We start from the raw sequence: 17,252 nt of genomic DNA, 5'->3' as shown, positions 1-17,252 counted from the left end.
TGGCGGCCCACCATAGGCTTTGTAATTAATGGGAAACACTGGTGGGGTTGGAGGGCGGACGGTCTGTGTGTGCTGTAAAATTACATCGTTGATTGGGAAAAATTGGGAACGATTGGGAATTCGTATTTTATCTTCCTGGGCGGGTCTCAATTTATTTGGGCGGGCTGCCCAGGAAGAGTATTTGTATGGGAAAAACTGAAATCAGATCATTTAAAGCAGGCTTTTAGTGTGAGAACGATTAAGCTCTGAATATAACAATGGTCAAAAAATCATCCATGTAGTGGTACGAAGGGAAGTTAGGACTGATGAGGGAACCTTAAATAGTTACCTTAATTGCTTCAACATGGCTGCCATGAACATGAAAGCGGTTTTCTTGAGCAAATTTCAAACATAAGAAGTCTAAAGATCCCACAACGGCTGCTCTTTCCTGGAAAACCTTTTCCTTCAGCTGTTGTGGCTGTGGCTGCAGAAAAGAAGAGATGTGCCACCATTTTCAAGTCTTATGGCTGACGGATTTTCTGAAGTCTTTGGTTCGTTCAGATACAGAACCGTTGAGGCTGAGGAGTTCCCACAAAGACAGCTTAGAGACCACATCTCTACATCTGCGCCTCACTGTGAAAGTGACTGTGATTAGTGATTACTGCGCTGACATAGAGTGTTTTGTAGGCGTTAATGTATGAGAAGTTACAGAAGCCTATGTGCAATATGACACAGTATACAGGATATAAAATGTAGTCAGCATTTCAGGAATTAAATAAATGCGTGTTTGTGCATGGTCTTGGTTTTGCCGTTGCTGTGGTCCTATCTTAAGCTGCGCCTGCGTTATGGGTCCTAGTTGTACCGATGCTGTGATCCTGCTTGATGCGACCTTCTACTGCCATTATTATGCGTCATGCCTCCACTATCAATATACGCGTGGGACTCTTATCAACACTTACGATATTTGTGTGTAACATCACATGCTATCATAGAGTGCATTTAGTAATTTTACACCTATCACTATTGTAATATGACATGCTACTGATACCGTTACTGCTGTGCATCTCTCCCCCTCTCTCCCTTCTCTCTTTCCTTTTCTTTTTTGCCATTATTGTAATTTAATTGTTATTTACAACATTTATTACATGTGGGATCCCTCCTCAGCCCCTCCTCCTGAGGTTTCTACCATTTTTTTCCCTCATCACAGGTTTTTTTTGGGGGGGAGTTTTTCCTTAGATGATGTGAGGGTCTAAGGACAGAGGGATGTCGTATGCTGTAAAACCCTCTGACTTGACTTGACTTGACTTTTTATTGTTAAGATTATATTCTTGAAAGTTTTTACAAGCAATATCATTTTGATACAGGGTTTAATCTGCATAAGGGTTCAGTCACACATGAGCAAAATAAGACAAATAATCGCTTCCTGTACACTTCCTGACGGGTGAATAAAATATTTGTACAGACACCTTTCACAAGTATATAAACATGTCAAACCTGAGGAAATTGGTTTGGTCATGGCTGAAAGGAAATAAGCAACTTATTTATTATTAAATCTAAACAAAAATAATTTTAAAAAGCTAGGGAAATATTTCTAAAACTAAACAAAATGTACAATTACCATGTTTATCTATTTTAAATAATTTAAGAGAATTACTATAATTTTAAGCACTTTTTTTCATTTTTTTAAGGTCATTTCCTTGTTTTATTTATTTCCTTTTTTTCCTTTACTGTTGTTGTTGTTGTTTTTTTTACTAATGTGAGGTAGACTATTGTTGTACTTTTTATTAACATCTTGCTGATTTTTGTGGCACTTCTTCTTTAGGTGCTCATTGCCTTCTTCCCATGTTTTTCAAAGAAAATAAGCCTATTTTCCCAGGTTTCAAATGGTAAATATGAATCTCTTCAGAACTCTTTGGATTTGGTTCTCAAAATTTGTAGTAAAAGCGATTAAAACTGACATGCCTGCTCACCTGAACATTGCAAATAAAAACAGAGCAAGGACAGACTGAAGTTCTGGGTGGAGAGTCTTCGGCCTCAGAGCTTATCACATTTTGACATTTTATGAACATGGAAGTGGAGCCAGATCAGAACGGGCTTTTGGCCAGTCTCTAGCGAACCCCACAACTTTATGAAAATCCAGTACTGAATCCCTCTATCAATCAAACAGCCAGCTTGCCAATACAGTGTATTGAGAATGTTGAGCTGTTCTCTGTTATTCCATGCTCTTTCAGGAACAGATTACTCTTTGTTGTTTCCATTAAGTTTTTTTGTTGAGGACTTGTGCAATAGATAACAGATGGGGGCAGTGGGCTGAGTATGATGAAAGGAAGAATGGAACAACGACCTGTGTTTTGTTTTGATGCCTGTGTGTCATCAGTGCAGTGTGATCGTATCTGCTGTGATGTTTAGAAGACACTGCAAGGATGTCAAAAAGTTAGAGCAGGTCAAACATATTCGCCAGATATCTGTGTTTGACAGTGCTTGACATGTCTTGGATAAATAAATCCAACATTTGTATCTGATTTAGAAATATTTGGAGAAATAATCCATCCTTCTTCTAGTGGAGGAGGCCTGTCTCCATGTCTGCCTACATCTATGGAGGGATTAAGCTCCAATCTATAGAGGGAAGTGTGGCTCCTGAAAGGAATGCTGTATGGTTTTGTTCACTCAAGACTTCAGCACCACCAATTTCCTCCACCACCAACATCTGTCAAGCACATGCTCTGTATCACAGGGACGGCCGGAGCCCACGCCAAGTGGAGTGGAGCTAATAACCGAGCCATACGTTGTGTCTGCTCACATGCGCCTGATCCTGATTAGCTCCCAGGGAGAGCCGGGCCAATCACACAGAGCAGCCAGAGTATCCATTACACATAATGCTCGTTAAAAAAAAGAAGATATGCATTGTGTATATGAGAGCAAAAATCCAGTTTTCCTTAACAGCTCAACTGAGAGAAGTGGAGCCAAACAATGAACACTCCGGTCTGATGCTGCCTTCATGTACTCTGCGGAAATATCATGTTTATGAGTTATGAGCACATGAACGGCCCTCCTAAGTCATAATTACAAGTGGGACATTGGGAAATTTTGATAATACCCAAGTTGCTTAGCTATTACGTTTGGTGGAAAGCATGGAAACAGTGTCAACAACTGACAGTAAAAAATTATATATTTGGTTATTTGGTTGCTTGTAGCTCTCATTCACTTTAAGTAGTGCACATTTTAGTATCTGCATCTATTAGCTGAATCAAGCAAACAAGCTTTGAACTATAAGCACGCCAGGTTAGTATACTAACATTGATATTTTATAACACGAGTTGCTGACTTAGCGTTATAAATAAATAAACATGGTGGGCAAAAGCCAATGGGCCTCATTCACAAACGGTGCATATGCACAAATGCGTGCTTAAACTGTGCGCACTCACAATTTACACACAAATCTGTGATTCATCAATATTTTCTTACCTGAATTTTTTAGTACTTTGCAAACAAATGTTTAACTGCATCAGACTATACCCACAAACCTGTCAGCTAAATGCATAATATGTTATACCATAATAATTTCAAGAGGCTTTAATAGACAATATTTAAAACAGTTAATTCACTAATGCATTAGTAAAATATATTAAACTGACACTCTTTCTTTCTCACCATTTATTCATTTTAAAAAAAAAATGAAAATTAAGCATCTCAGTTTTTAGTTTATAGAAATTGTTTCATATTGTATGTTCATTTTAAGCCAGCTGGGTAATTGGTCACCTATTAATATGCATGCAGGGTATAAGATTCTGAAATACCTTCAAGCAGGTCAGGATGTGACCTGTGATATTTAACTTTGATGGGAGAGACGCAGCCTGTGACATCATCAGAGAGCGACGTGTGTGAACATGCTTGCATGCAGAGAGTGAGGAACAGCTGATCAGCTGTTTCTGACTGCTGTTACATTCACAGATGCTCAGTGACCATCTGACGCAGGTGTTTAATATGTGTGTAGAAAAAACTTCACCTCTTCATGATGCACCCCTAGGCAAACACATTTCCTTATAAGGAGAGATGGTGGCGTGGCAGTCAGCTGATAGCAGACATCAGACTCGAGCTGCCAGTTTAGAATGATTCTGATTCACCAACATACACACATAAATACACACCCACATGCGCACAGAGGTCAGAACAAAACCAGCTGATGCAGTTGTGACATGAATCTGAAAGTGGTTTTGCAGGCACATACATTCTACATGCGTATTAGTAAATGAGGCTCACTGTTTGGTAAATGGTAAGAAACGTTTTTATTAATTCACATATTAAATATGAATTTATCATCACATGTAAAGTGTAATATTGTATAAATATTAAGTGCTGCCCCTGCAGAGTGACCTAGATTAAGTATAAAAATGTTTAAAAAAATATCTTATATAAAGTGTTTACATTGGAAACAGCTGTCAACTTATTGTTTAAACACAAACACAACCCATCTTCTTTGTAGCTTCCATGTTGTTCCCACTTAACAACCTCAAAGCTCATGACCACATCCAAGTCGGAAGAACAACCTCTCAACTCTGAAACTCCGACCTTCTGACATCACATGAATGCAGCATGAGGAAAAAAAAATATGCAGACTTATTAAAACAATTTGATTTCAGTTTCATTTATTTGTCACATGAAATCATGTGGACAGATTTTCAGTGAGATGGTAGGCAGGGTCTTCATGCAGGATCCTCGTTTCCCGAGACGTTCTTCCTGAGCCTCTCACTGCTGGCCTTTTGTATCTGGTACCTTCTTCTTGAGCTCAGCGGGGAGAGAGGCTAGTTATTTGGGTTTTTGGAATCTTTAATGACTCTCCTGGTCTTATCTGGTTTTATGAATTGGGAAATGAGTGAGTACATCATTATATTTATCTGTACTCTGAATAAGCGGTGTTTGAACAGGAAGTATTAGTGCTTTAAAGTGGAAATGGATGGGACCAAACCCAAAGTTCTTATTTTAAACCTATATTTAATATTTATATTTAACAATACATTTTTGCAGCCTCTACAGATGACCCCCATTGAGAGAGTTTTTGGCTTTAGCTGTAACTCCCGTGTCTTGTATTTGTCTGTCTGTGCAGCTGATCCTGGTCTGTCTGTGGACACAGATGGAGCTGAGGCTCAGAGTGGAGCTGCACCCACAGCTGAAGGTAAGATCAATGGTTCTCATTTGGTTTTCTGAGTGGTTGCCTGTGTGAGTCAGTTTAAACACTGACACCTCTAAAGTTTATTAATTTACATGTATTTCATTTCTTTAATGCAAAATCTACTTATTAAAATCTTGGTCATATTAATGACACTCTGTCACCTCTTCACATAGGAATGTGATTGAAAACATATGTTGGTCATGGACATGCTGTGATCAGCTCTGTATCGCCCCCTAAGCTCTGAGGAGGTGTTGGAGGGATGAATGAGGGTCGGGTATGTGGAGATGTGGAGAGGTCTAAGGGAGAGATGATGGAGGTTTGAAGGAAGGGAAGATGGAGGGCTGAGGGGGGGGATGATGGAGGTCTGAGGGGAGGGATGATGGAGGTCTGAAGGAAGGGATGATGGAGGTCTGAGGGGAGGGATGATGGAGGTCTGAGGAAGGGATGATGGAGGTCTGAAGGAAGGGATGATGGAGGTCTGAGGGGAGGGATGATGGAGGTCTGAAGCTAATATATATATATATATATATATATATATATATATATATATATATATATATATATATATATATATATATATATATATATATACACACACATATATATATACATATATACACACACACACATATATATACACACACACACAGAAAGAGAGAGAGAGATAGATGGATAAATAGATAGATTTGAAGCCATTCTATGAAAAACAGCAGACTCCACTGAGAAATTGGAGTCATTTTACTCCACTGAACGCCGGAGCTGCTGCTCTACTGCTGCCTCCATCAGCTGCTGTGGAAGCGAAAGAGGAGACAATATTCATTCCAGTCCAGTTAAAGTCTGACTGAGGTTTGACTTCCAATCCTACTATCTGGGTGTGTTTGTCTGATTTTTAAAGATTTTTTTAAAGGATTTTTGCCTTTATTAGATAGGACAGGAGATTGCTAGCATGAAAGGGGGAGAGAGAGGGGATGACAAGGGCTGCAAGCTGTAATCGAATCCACAGCCGCTGCGGATTCATATATGGGGCACCTGCTTTATCCACTGACCTACCTGACACCCAGTGTTTGTCTGATTTTGAGAAATTAGATTTAGTCTGAATTTAGTCAGACTAACATGTTTACATGTGTTTGTATTTCAAGTCCAATTTTTAGTTGGACTAATACAATAATTCCACTTTTTTTAACACCATGTAAATGTGTTTGTTTAGTATGCTCACTGTGTTCTTACATTTGTGCCGGTCGGGCAAACGTTGACGTGTTTGTTGGCGTACATGCACAGAACATAACTTCTGCCTCACTGATCTCCCCACAAACAACTTCCCAAAACTGAATAGCGTGGGCAGTTGTGTGGCATTAGGGCTTTCTGATTTGTAATATAGGTTTATTGTAGGTGTCAATATATATTGTTACAATGTAGCCATAGTAGTTTCTGCTCAGGTTAACCAGAGGTGAATACACTCTGGTCATGGTGAGAATGGACACTGATGCTCTGCATTTGTGTTTAACCTGGTTTATTATGTTTAACACAAGTCTATCAAGCTGTTAATGGTATAATCTACAGACAGCTCATTAATTCCACTTTGTTTAAGAGATCTGCCTGTTGTTCCATGTGTATATCGTGCTTAAATATGATGTGACTGTAATGTTGTGCAGATCATATGCCCTATAGTTGCCAATGTAAACTGTGCCTGTGAGTTGTCAGCCATGCTTATAGTGTCTGCTGCTGTATAGTTTTTGCTGCCAATCTGAATTAATGATGTTATTCCATTAACTGTACACATTGTTCACCTTATTTTGCCATTAAGGGCAGCAAATATGCACATTATACCATCAGCCCTCAGTTTTGCATGATTGAATACGCTGATTTTAAAGGAATAAAGCTCATTGAGGTAAATATAAACTCATTAACATGCTTGTTTATTAATAAAGCATTAGCTTTGAATTCATTGCCACAGCAAAGTCCTATCTATAAGCAGTCAGACAAGTTTCAGTTGTTTTTCCATTTTCAGACAGTTTCCTCAGCCAGTCTTTCACCAGAGGTCAGTCCTGGTGAATTCATGGCAACATTCAGGCATCTCAGCTACATTAAAGAGCTCATTAAAGATTTGAAACAGCTTTGTTAATTTTTGTGCCGTCTGGTCATTAAGCCATGTCCTCTCAGCTTAGCTCTGTCATGCTGCATGGTGGGTGTTCTGACAGTCTCCTGGCCCATGAGCATTAATCATGTTATAATTTAAGGGGGAGCTTCAATAGTACTTCAGCGGGGTCTATTTAATACCAGGGTGGGGAAATAGAATGGTACAATGTGAGGCCTGTTTCCAATGACTGCCAGTTCTCCAGGGATTAAAGTGAGCACTGAGAGGTAATAGTTTTGGAGATTTTTTAATCTTTCTTAAGAACAGAATATATGTATGTATATATATATGTATATGTGTGTGTGTGTGTGTGTGTGTGTGTGTGGAGGGGGCAACAACTATTATTATCTTAAGACATAAATAAATAATAATAACAATAATAATAATAAATAAATCTCTAATCTGAAGTATAAGTAAATGTAACAGTGCATGGGCAATACAGAATGTTAATGATTATGCCCATAACATGGCCCTCAGTGTTCTATTATGTACATTATGTCCCATAAGTCAGGTGTTAGGAGTTGAGTTGTAATGATAAAACAATACAATCTAGTCCACAAGACACAAAAATCCATAGGGGGAAAGAAAAGATATCTATATCAAACAGAGCAGATCAGATCTGAAGCAGTAACAGAGGCCTTCACAGTACCTCATGTCTCTGCTGTCTATCTAACCACATGAGGTAGAGAGACAGTGTGGGACAGCAAAAGATTTCCTGTTGTGTGGTGCATTGTGGTTGTATCAGTCTCCTGTCGAAGGTTCTCCTGTGTGAGACCAGCACATTGCAGAGAAGGTGAGAGTCACTCTCCAAGATGCTCTGCAGCTGTCACAGCATCCTCCTCTCTGACTCCACCAGCGAAGAATCATGCTCCACCCCCAGCACAGAGCCAGCCTTCCTGATAAGCGTGTTGATTCTGTTGGCGTGACCCGTCATGACCTATTGCTATATCTGTTTGATATGTGTTCCATCGGGTTTAATTTCCACAACTCAGAGGAACTCATCCATGCAACTCCCTCACCTCAGATTTTACAAGCTCTCATCAGCACATAAATACACCATTATTCATTAGCTATCTTAGACTAGATGCTTTTTGTCAGATGCGCTGTTTGATTTAGAATTTCCTCCAGTATAAAGTTAGGTTAACTCTGACTCAACCACTTTTGGTGTCATTTGGTGCCCTGAGCAGTCATTTCTTAGACAAACAGGCTGGTTGTCCAAGTGAACCAGGCTTTGGACGCTTGCCAGAGAGCTGGCTTTGAGAGAAAGCAGCTTTTCATTGCCTCTATCTCTTGGGGATTGGACTAATCAATCAAGCACTTCGGCCTTGATATTTGAGACAGTCGAGCCTCCATAAAAGTACTTTACTTAGTCACAAAGTAGCTTTTGAGTGGAAATGATGATGTCTTAATCTCTGGTGATTACTGAAAGTGGGGCCAGCATGCATGCAGGATTGCATTACATTCTATAAGAGAATGCTGATTGATAAGACAGTTTGAAGTGTTGATTCACAATAATACAGCAATAATTGGGCAACAAACATTGGGCCTCATGCAAGAAATGATATGCGAACACATTTTCTCTTGTGTTTGCTCGTATCTAGAATTTGTTCTTTCTTTTGTTAGTACCCACTGATTTTTGGGATTCACTGATGTTTTCTTACTTTTGCTTTTTCTTAGTTAAGAGAAAATGTTATGAGTGGTCCAGAGCACTTTTACCAATTTAAGAGAAAAACATCTTGTTCTCACAGGCCACAAATTGTTGCTCAGTGCGACGAAAAAAGCTTGATATTTTAGGAACTTTTAAAAAATGCATGATTATCAAATAATTAAAATTTATCCATACAACTCTTCCACCTCAGATTTTCTAAGCTCTCATCAGCACATAAATACACCATTATTCATTAGCTATCTTAGATTAGATGCTTTTTGTCAGATGCTCTGTTTGATTTAGAATTTCCTCCTATATATATAGTTAGGTTAACTCTGACTCAACCACTTTTGGTGTCACCCACTTTTGGTGTCATTATAATGACTTAATTATTAAATCTCAGGGCTAAAGAAATAATGATACTTGATCCATTGATCAATATTACTTTCTGTCCCTCTGATGTCTAGAGTTGAAATGTAACTAAATAAATTTACTCAAGTGCTGAACTTAAGTACAAATCTAAGGATTTTTTTTTACTTTAGTATTTTAATCTTACGCCACTTTCCACATTATCTTTACTAAACTTAATGGGGAAATACCTTACTTTTTATTCACAACCATTATGCGATATGTATGTGGACTTGCTGCTTTTCCTTTAGTTATTTTAATTATTTTTGATTGATGTAATGTATTTAAGACCTTTGTGCATGTGTACTTTACTTTTATTCTTAAACACATTTCTCTGAAATCACGTTTACTCAGTTTAAGTTCAACAATAGGCCAAGACCACTTTCAGAACTGCAGAAGGTCTTCTTTCAGCCTTTTTTTTAGTCATGTTTCCAGTCATGGCCATGAGTCAGAGGCACAAAACCTGCCCTTATATAGTGTTTAGAGGTTACCTGTGCTAACAGGTCACTAATGATAAAGTGGGATTTATCATTGAGAACACCTCGTCAGAACAGATTTGGATGGTTCAGAGCATTTTGTCCATCTGGAGTTGACTTCTCTTATATTTTCACTTACCAGAACATTAAGAGAAAATACAAGAGAATGTTGCTGCACGAGGCCCATCGATTGCTGCTGTGATTAATGTAGGCCTAACTATCATTCCTGTCCGGATTGGGCTCCATTTTTCACCTTGTTGAAGATGTTTTTGTCACTGTCCTGCAGTGTTTGACAGCAGTATTGTGTGTGCGTGAGATTTTGATGCCTTGTCCAACACAGCTGAGGCACAACTCACTATACTTACGAACACCACACCATTTATGTACAACTATACAAAGGTATGAAATACTTCATATCACCCAAACCTAATACGACGCTGTCTTACAATAGGTCCAACAGGGGTCGATTGTTGGTCCATGAATGTGATACCACCTATAAATAAATGACCACAATTTTCCAACTTTAATGTTGGTTTATATGCAGAAGACAAAATTGCTCTATGTCTGACAGGATCCAGCCGAGTTCTACAGGGCTCTGGAATGTGTTGTTATGTAACATCCTTACTCTATCATTCTTATCATACAGCCACTTATCTGTCAAGTCAAATTTATTTATATCTTGAACTTGCTTCAAAGGGTTTTACAATCTTTACTGCATACGGGACTCTTTATCCTCAGACCCTTGGTTCACATTCTTCTTGTGGCCATAATATCATGACATATCCTAAATGCAGAGCAGTGTTGATCCGCAGGGGTCAGAGTACTCCCTCTGTCCTCAGTGTTTGTTTGGAGTCCTGTAATCACCAGTGCAAGAAACATTCAAGCAGTTTGGGATCTGCACGTCAGCTGTTTCATCTTGCCTTTCCTACAGAGTTGAAAGTTGCAGCGCATCCTTAAATGAAGGATGAAGAGGTTATAATTAAAGAGCTGCGTGATGGCATCACTCATGTGCAGGCTGCTGTGTGGAGAGCTCTGCTGTAGCCGGGATGAGAAGCTGGGCACGCATCTCTGTTTTTCCATCACGTAAACTACTGAGCCTGTCTGCTGCTCCAAATACAGATGGTACTAAGAGCCAGAGGACTTTTGAGTGTGTGTGTGTGTGTGTGTGTGTGTGTGTGTGTGTGTGTGTGTGTGTGTGTGTGTGTGTGTGTGTGTGTGTGTGTGTGTGTGTGTGTGTGTTTATCAGTGTCTCTGCACCCAAACCACTACTTTTTCTTTCCTTATACAGTAATCTGCATAACTAGCAGGGATCCTAGCAGAGTCAAGAGTTCTGTAAAAAGATGAGGTCAAAACCCTCTACATGGCTGGACCGTGTATGGTCAGTGCGCTACATTACAGACAGTCAGTGCTGATTATGATGTGAATTCATGGATATTAGACATTCACCTGCAATCTTCTGCAGTGGTCCCAGTAATATTGGTCCTTAAAGTTTGCTGATGGAGCATATCACATAACAGGGTTAAGCTATGTTTGAGTCAAATAACTGAGGGCTGTACACTAGGTTTGGGAGGTATCAGGGTATTACGGTATACCAGGGTGTTTAGAAATCCTGAAGTATACTGTCATTAATACAGGCGCTCCTCTTTCTTTATTTAACTCATTTTATGTAGTGCACAGCACACACCACCAGAGCTCAGTCTCTACTGGTGGCACAGGCAGTTGAGCTGAAAGTCACAGTGACACCTAGTGGTGGAGTGAGAAGTTACAGGACTGTGAACAGCCGGCAGCCAGCACGCAGAGAGATACCGTGGGGAATAACGGCATGCTTTTTACATCTTACTTGTTGAATTAAGGATCTATTTGGACCATATTCAAGGTGGTGATTGTTGCATCAGTGGACTTACTAACTAGATTACTAATAAGAGTAACCAAGATGGACTGGGTGAATTTTATTTTGTTTCTGTTGAGTTTGAATGAAGTGTTTTTGTTTGATGAGTTAACAACTAAGTAGCTTACTAGCAAGAGTAACCAAGACTGTTTCGTGGAGGTTATCTTATACCATTATATACCATCTACCCCGGCTACATTTCACGAAGGTATGAAAGTATGAAATGTTGGATACTGCCTAAGCCTGCTGTCTGTGTAGTGTGTCCTGTGAAACAAGAGGTTTGATCTTGAGGCAATGTTCCATTTAACAAAAAAATGCAGGCATTGTTTCAAAAGTAAACTACAACCAAGGTTTCAACCTTCAGGCAAGTCTCATCCAGACTTCCCGTGTTTCGAAGTTTTTGGAAAGCTTCTCTCATCTGTCTCTCTCTCTCCTCTGTCGTCTCCTCTCCTGCCCTCCTCTACTACACATTATCCTGTCCTCGCCTCCTTTCTTCTGCCTCCTCATCTACCCGCCCCTGAGGTGTCCTGTCCTCTGCCATCCCTATTTTTAGTCCATTACCAGCAGAAACACTGTCCTGCACTATCATTCTGAAAAAGCAACAGCCAATGGGAAAACTCCAACACTTGACTGACCAGTGGTGTGACTACATCACAAGGCAGGTTTCCATTAACCATAAAAATGCACAAATTGAAATTTTGAATACAAAATAAGCTTAATGGAAACATGTGAATTTCGAAAAAATGTCCGTTTATCGCAAAAAAAGCCTTAACACTCGCATGAGGTGGTATTTCAGGTGATTCAAAAAAGCCTTATCTCACAAAACTGCAATGGAAGCCCCGGGTGGCGGTAATGCAACTTTATGGTTGCCAACCACCATTAAACCAAAAGAAGAAGAATAAAGTTATACAAAGTCACATGACATTCTACAAAACTACATTGATATGAGATTGGCTTTATTGAGTGGAAATAGAAATAAACCTGTGTTTTGGACATCCATCTCCATGATTGCTGGAATATTATTGTGTGAGGAAAGTCATGTAACATTGCAAGACATGACGCATAATAACATTCAGTGGAAATGTAGTCATCTTGCAATTGTTTTTTATTGAAATTTAGAAAATCTCGCTTAAGTTTTGCACAAATCTGTAATGGAAACCCACCTGATGATTTTAATAAACTCATCCTTCAACTCCAAGGATGTAGCAGGGCCAAGGGAAAATGTAATTTTTTTTTTTAAACTTTGTTTAAAAAAGGACTAATAAATCTACGTTCTTCTTCTACCTTCTACTGACTCCTTAGCTGCTTTTACACAGAGATGGGGCCATAGGGCTGCAACAAAGTCCCTTCTTTATACAGCCCCTGCACTTTTACACAGAACCAACGATTAATGAGGGGACGTTTAACACCATAGTGTCGGCCGATCGTGTGACATAAAAGAAAGCTGTCAGCAGCACTTCACAAAAAAATAACGATTACATTGCATGTAAATAACAATAACTTATTGTCACTGTGAAATGCTGGCTGATCTCAACCTCTGCTCGTAGGGTAAGGAGCTCCTGGACCTCATTGTTTTCCCAATATGCGGACATTTTCCATCACTTTTCTTCTTTATTAAGTGAGTTGTTAACTGCTGCAAGCTGATTTAGAAATATCCTGCGGTGCGTCGCACACATAACATGTCCTCATCACTCACTCACTCACTTACTCACTCACTCACTCACTCAATGACTGACTGTCTGACTGATTGACTCACTCACTCAGAGTCAAACGTTTGTGTTTTTGGGACTGGCCAAAAATCTCCAGACTTTCCTGTGTCAGCTTTGCGGTGCTGGGTTCTGATCCAAACACTTTGCCCAGCACTATTACTCTGACTGACAGACAAGCAGGACTCAATCTGAGACCACTGCATAACATTTTCTTTGGCTGATCCTAGTTGGTCATTCTGAGAAGACAACACTAGGAGCTCTAGGAGTGAATTTTTTCTGTCACTGATTCTTAATGTCCATCTTCACAGGCAAGCTTTATGAGATATATAATCCTGTGATTTATCATACTAAGTTTTACTTGTGCAGAAATCAAAGTGATCAATTTGTGCACAATAGTTCACTGTTTTAAGTTTATGTAAACATCAACATGAAAAGGGAGACTTATTAGAATTACAATTAGTAAATACTACACAGTGCTCTTTAGAGTTGCTTTAACACTTAATCTTGTGATTAACATATTAGTTTGTTTTGGGTTTTTTTTTCAACTTTAGCAGGATCTGATGACATGTCTGGTCAATTACAAATAAAGGAGGGCGTTCCATTCAGCAAAGCTGTGATGGTCCAAAAGACATAAACGTTGTCATGAGCACATATCCAACAATGTTAACAAGGACGTCTGTGCATGGCTACATCACTTATGACTGCACAGACTGTGTGCTCTGACCACACATGGTGAGTGCACGTGTGTGAACAGTACTGCATACACAGACCCCGGTGTAGTATAAACAGAGCCACATGTGTGTCTGCTGTCCATATCTTTATTTAAGTTTGAGTATATCTTGGCTTTTGATTGTTGGTTAAAAAGGGATTTGTGTTTCTGAAATAATTTGTTTCTATTGCTTAAAAAGCTATTTACAGCTGCATCAATATCAGAATCCAGTGTACAGTTCTCAACAAGCTATCTGAAACAAACTGTACGTTTGCATGATTGCAAGTTTAGTTTATTCTGATAAGAAACATTGTGATTGTTATTCATGCAGTTTTGAAGCTCTTTTTGTGCTCTTTATGATGGAACTACCCATAGGAATATCAGACCACTATGAAGTTCGTTATAAGGGCATTTGCAAGGGCATTCAGATTGTGAACTATCAATTCAGTTAATTAAACTCAATGCAGTGCAGTTGGATTCGATTTTTTTAAATTCAATTCAATACAGTTTTACTAAAAAAAACTTATTATCACAAATCAGAATTTGCCTCAGAGGACTTTACTGCATACAAAATCACTCTGTCCTTAGACCCTCACAGCAACTGAGAAAAACTAAAACAACATGCACAAACACTCCAGAGGAGAAGCCAATAGATATGTTGTATTAGGACATGAGTGTTTGCAGACTAAAAAAGAAAGAGAAAAGAAGAGGAGCTCAGTGTGTCATAGGAAGTCCCCTGGCAGACTAGGCCTATTTCAGCCTAACTAGGGGCAGGTTCAAGGCAAGCCTGAGCTAGCCCTAACTAGCTATTACTACTTAAACTATTGTGGTTTTAGAGGTCAAAGGTCAAATTCTGATGTCCCCAGTGTCATGATAATGTAAATGTTATGGTCTAAGCTTTACAATAATATATATGACTAAACCTATTCATGTTTTTCCCTCAAGGTTCCCCCCAGAAAACATGGGGGAATTATAATGGTGTGGGAATGAAAAGAGGAGTGATATCGAACAGAAAGCTACCATTGCTGCAATGCTATCATGCGTTTTCCAAGACTTAGGACATATACCTTTAAAAAAAGAATAACTATAAAGAAATTGCCCCTTCCAAATTGGCACGACCAACCCCCTGGCTCATGGACTAACAGCTTTAGTGTATTAACCACAACTTGACAGTCAGTGTTCAGCCAAGAGGAATAAGTAAAAGTAATCTATTACACTTCCTAAGTGTAATGTATTGTATCACACAATACATAGCACTCCGCTACAAACAAACAACCAAAAAGAACAGAAACCCCCTCAGAAACATGAAACATGGTTTTGGGGTTGTACAGTACTCAGACAACATCTGCCATGTTGAGTCTCTTCAAAGCACACAGAATCTGTGGTCATGACTCTGCTGCAGGAAGAAAATATTTATCTCATCATGAATGTCTGCTTTGCATATTCCACATATCTCTGTCACCCAGAGATGAGTGTGTATTTGGCCTGAGACAGTTCTTGTTTATGTCTGTCATCTTATTGAGAAAAAATGAGGGGAAGAGAAATATTAGAACAGAGTAAGTGAAAAAATCTGCTCTTTCATTTTGATGTTAGGGAGCTTGTTATATGGTAATAAATCTACATGAGGACATCGTGACAAGCTAGGAAGGTCAGTGTGTGAGTTCTTGCAATAATATAAATATATATAAATATTAACCTTGAATCTAAATACTTGACACAACTGATAGCATGATAAACAGGAGCAAACAGGCCCTGTCACAGGTAGAGCCTGCAGGCCCTGGAAGGATACATCTGTGTCCGTAAAGAGATCTAGACACCTAAATGGTAACTGCTGGAATCTGAGATAATGTTTAATTGTAAAGACCTTAAAGGATTAGGTTGATATTATTCTTTTTTATTCAGTTGTTAGTAACCCAATTGTATGGCGTTCACTGGTTCCCACTGAGGACGTGAATCTTGAAAAACAGCTCACAAATACTCCCATTTCAATTCAAGTCAAAGAAGTTTATTGAACCCCAGCAGAGCAACTGAAAAGGTATTAAAAATAAAATAATCACAGACAGAAATATGCCATTTTAATTCAGAGATACTTGCATCAAAGAATTGGGCATTTATAGAAACTAATCAGGGTGGAAGCCTGAAGGGGCAGAAACCTGTTGAGTTTGTGCCACTATGATGGAATCTGCTAATTTGCATAATGTAAAAAAAAACTGTAGTATGAAAAGACTTCAGTCAGTCAAAACCAAATTTGGTTTACAGCCTGTTGGGTCAGAAAAATATGTTTCTATCACAAATGACAAAAGATTTTTCCAAAAACATTAAAGGCCCTATAAATAGGGGGCAGTACTTCACCTTTTAAATGACAATAAGGTGACCTGGTCGATAGTATTTCTGTCAGTCTGCCACTGTGTCCATACAATAACAGTTTACAGTCATCAGTCATAAAAAAGGCAACTTATAACTGACAGCAGAGTGAAAATACAGCTGCTCAAAAACAGGCTGCTGTCTTCTGATTTTGACATGTGGCGTTTGTATTGATCTTACTTAATAGCTTACTCACCTGAGTTTTAGCAACACCATATTAACAAGAAAACGGTCACTTCACACCATTTGAAAAGTGTATCACTAACTGCAAGCCCACAGCTTGTGTTTTCATTAGTTACACTAAAGATATGTTTCAGTATATTGTCACTGTTTGATGTAACTTAGCAGTCTAAACAAAGAGCATCAGATCAGCATCAAACTGCATCTTTTTAATCTCCAAGAGCTGCCTCCAGTGTTAGAGAGCCACACCAATATCAACTCTAGTTTTGCTTCTTCTTACATTGCTTTTCTTTGCTGCAACACATTGCTTCCTGCTGGGAGCTGCTTGTAATGGGGAGAACGTTCTTTTTCCAGGAGCTTCTGGCATGGCTGTGTTTCTACACACCGTGGGATTTTGGGCTGTCTCACATGAAAGATAACCATCGTTGCAGAAACGTAGCGATATCTTTGGTCGTGGCTCTAAAACGGTGGTGAGAGGTGCAAGGACGGCCGTTGTAACGGTCGTGTGATCAAAGAAAGCCTGGGATAAATATCTGACAGTGTCAGAAATTTGGGATGAGAATCTCACCATGTGACATCTGTTAAGA

The 17,252-nt window shown here is 39.1% G+C and overlaps 1 protein-coding gene across 1 annotated transcript in view; it reads left to right on the top strand.

Moving 5' to 3' along the window:
• The window catches only part of ror2 (receptor tyrosine kinase-like orphan receptor 2), a 75,002-nt gene that overhangs the window by 32,086 nt on the left and 25,664 nt on the right, over window positions 1–17,252 (top strand). The window contains exon 2 of the mRNA XM_042509786.2: window positions 5,084–5,152. Coding sequence (XP_042365720.1) covers window positions 5,084–5,152 — 69 coding nt within the window. The remainder of the gene's footprint in view (window positions 1–5,083; window positions 5,153–17,252) is intronic.

The sequence above is a fragment of the Plectropomus leopardus genome, chromosome 20 (assembly GCF_026936395.1).
Source record: "Plectropomus leopardus strain MGB_pleo_1.0 chromosome 20, ASM2693639v1, whole genome shotgun sequence".
Lineage (NCBI taxonomy): Eukaryota > Metazoa > Chordata > Actinopteri > Perciformes > Serranidae > Plectropomus > Plectropomus leopardus.
Note: the sequence above shows the minus strand (reverse complement) of the source record. Positions and strands in the feature narration are given on the sequence as shown.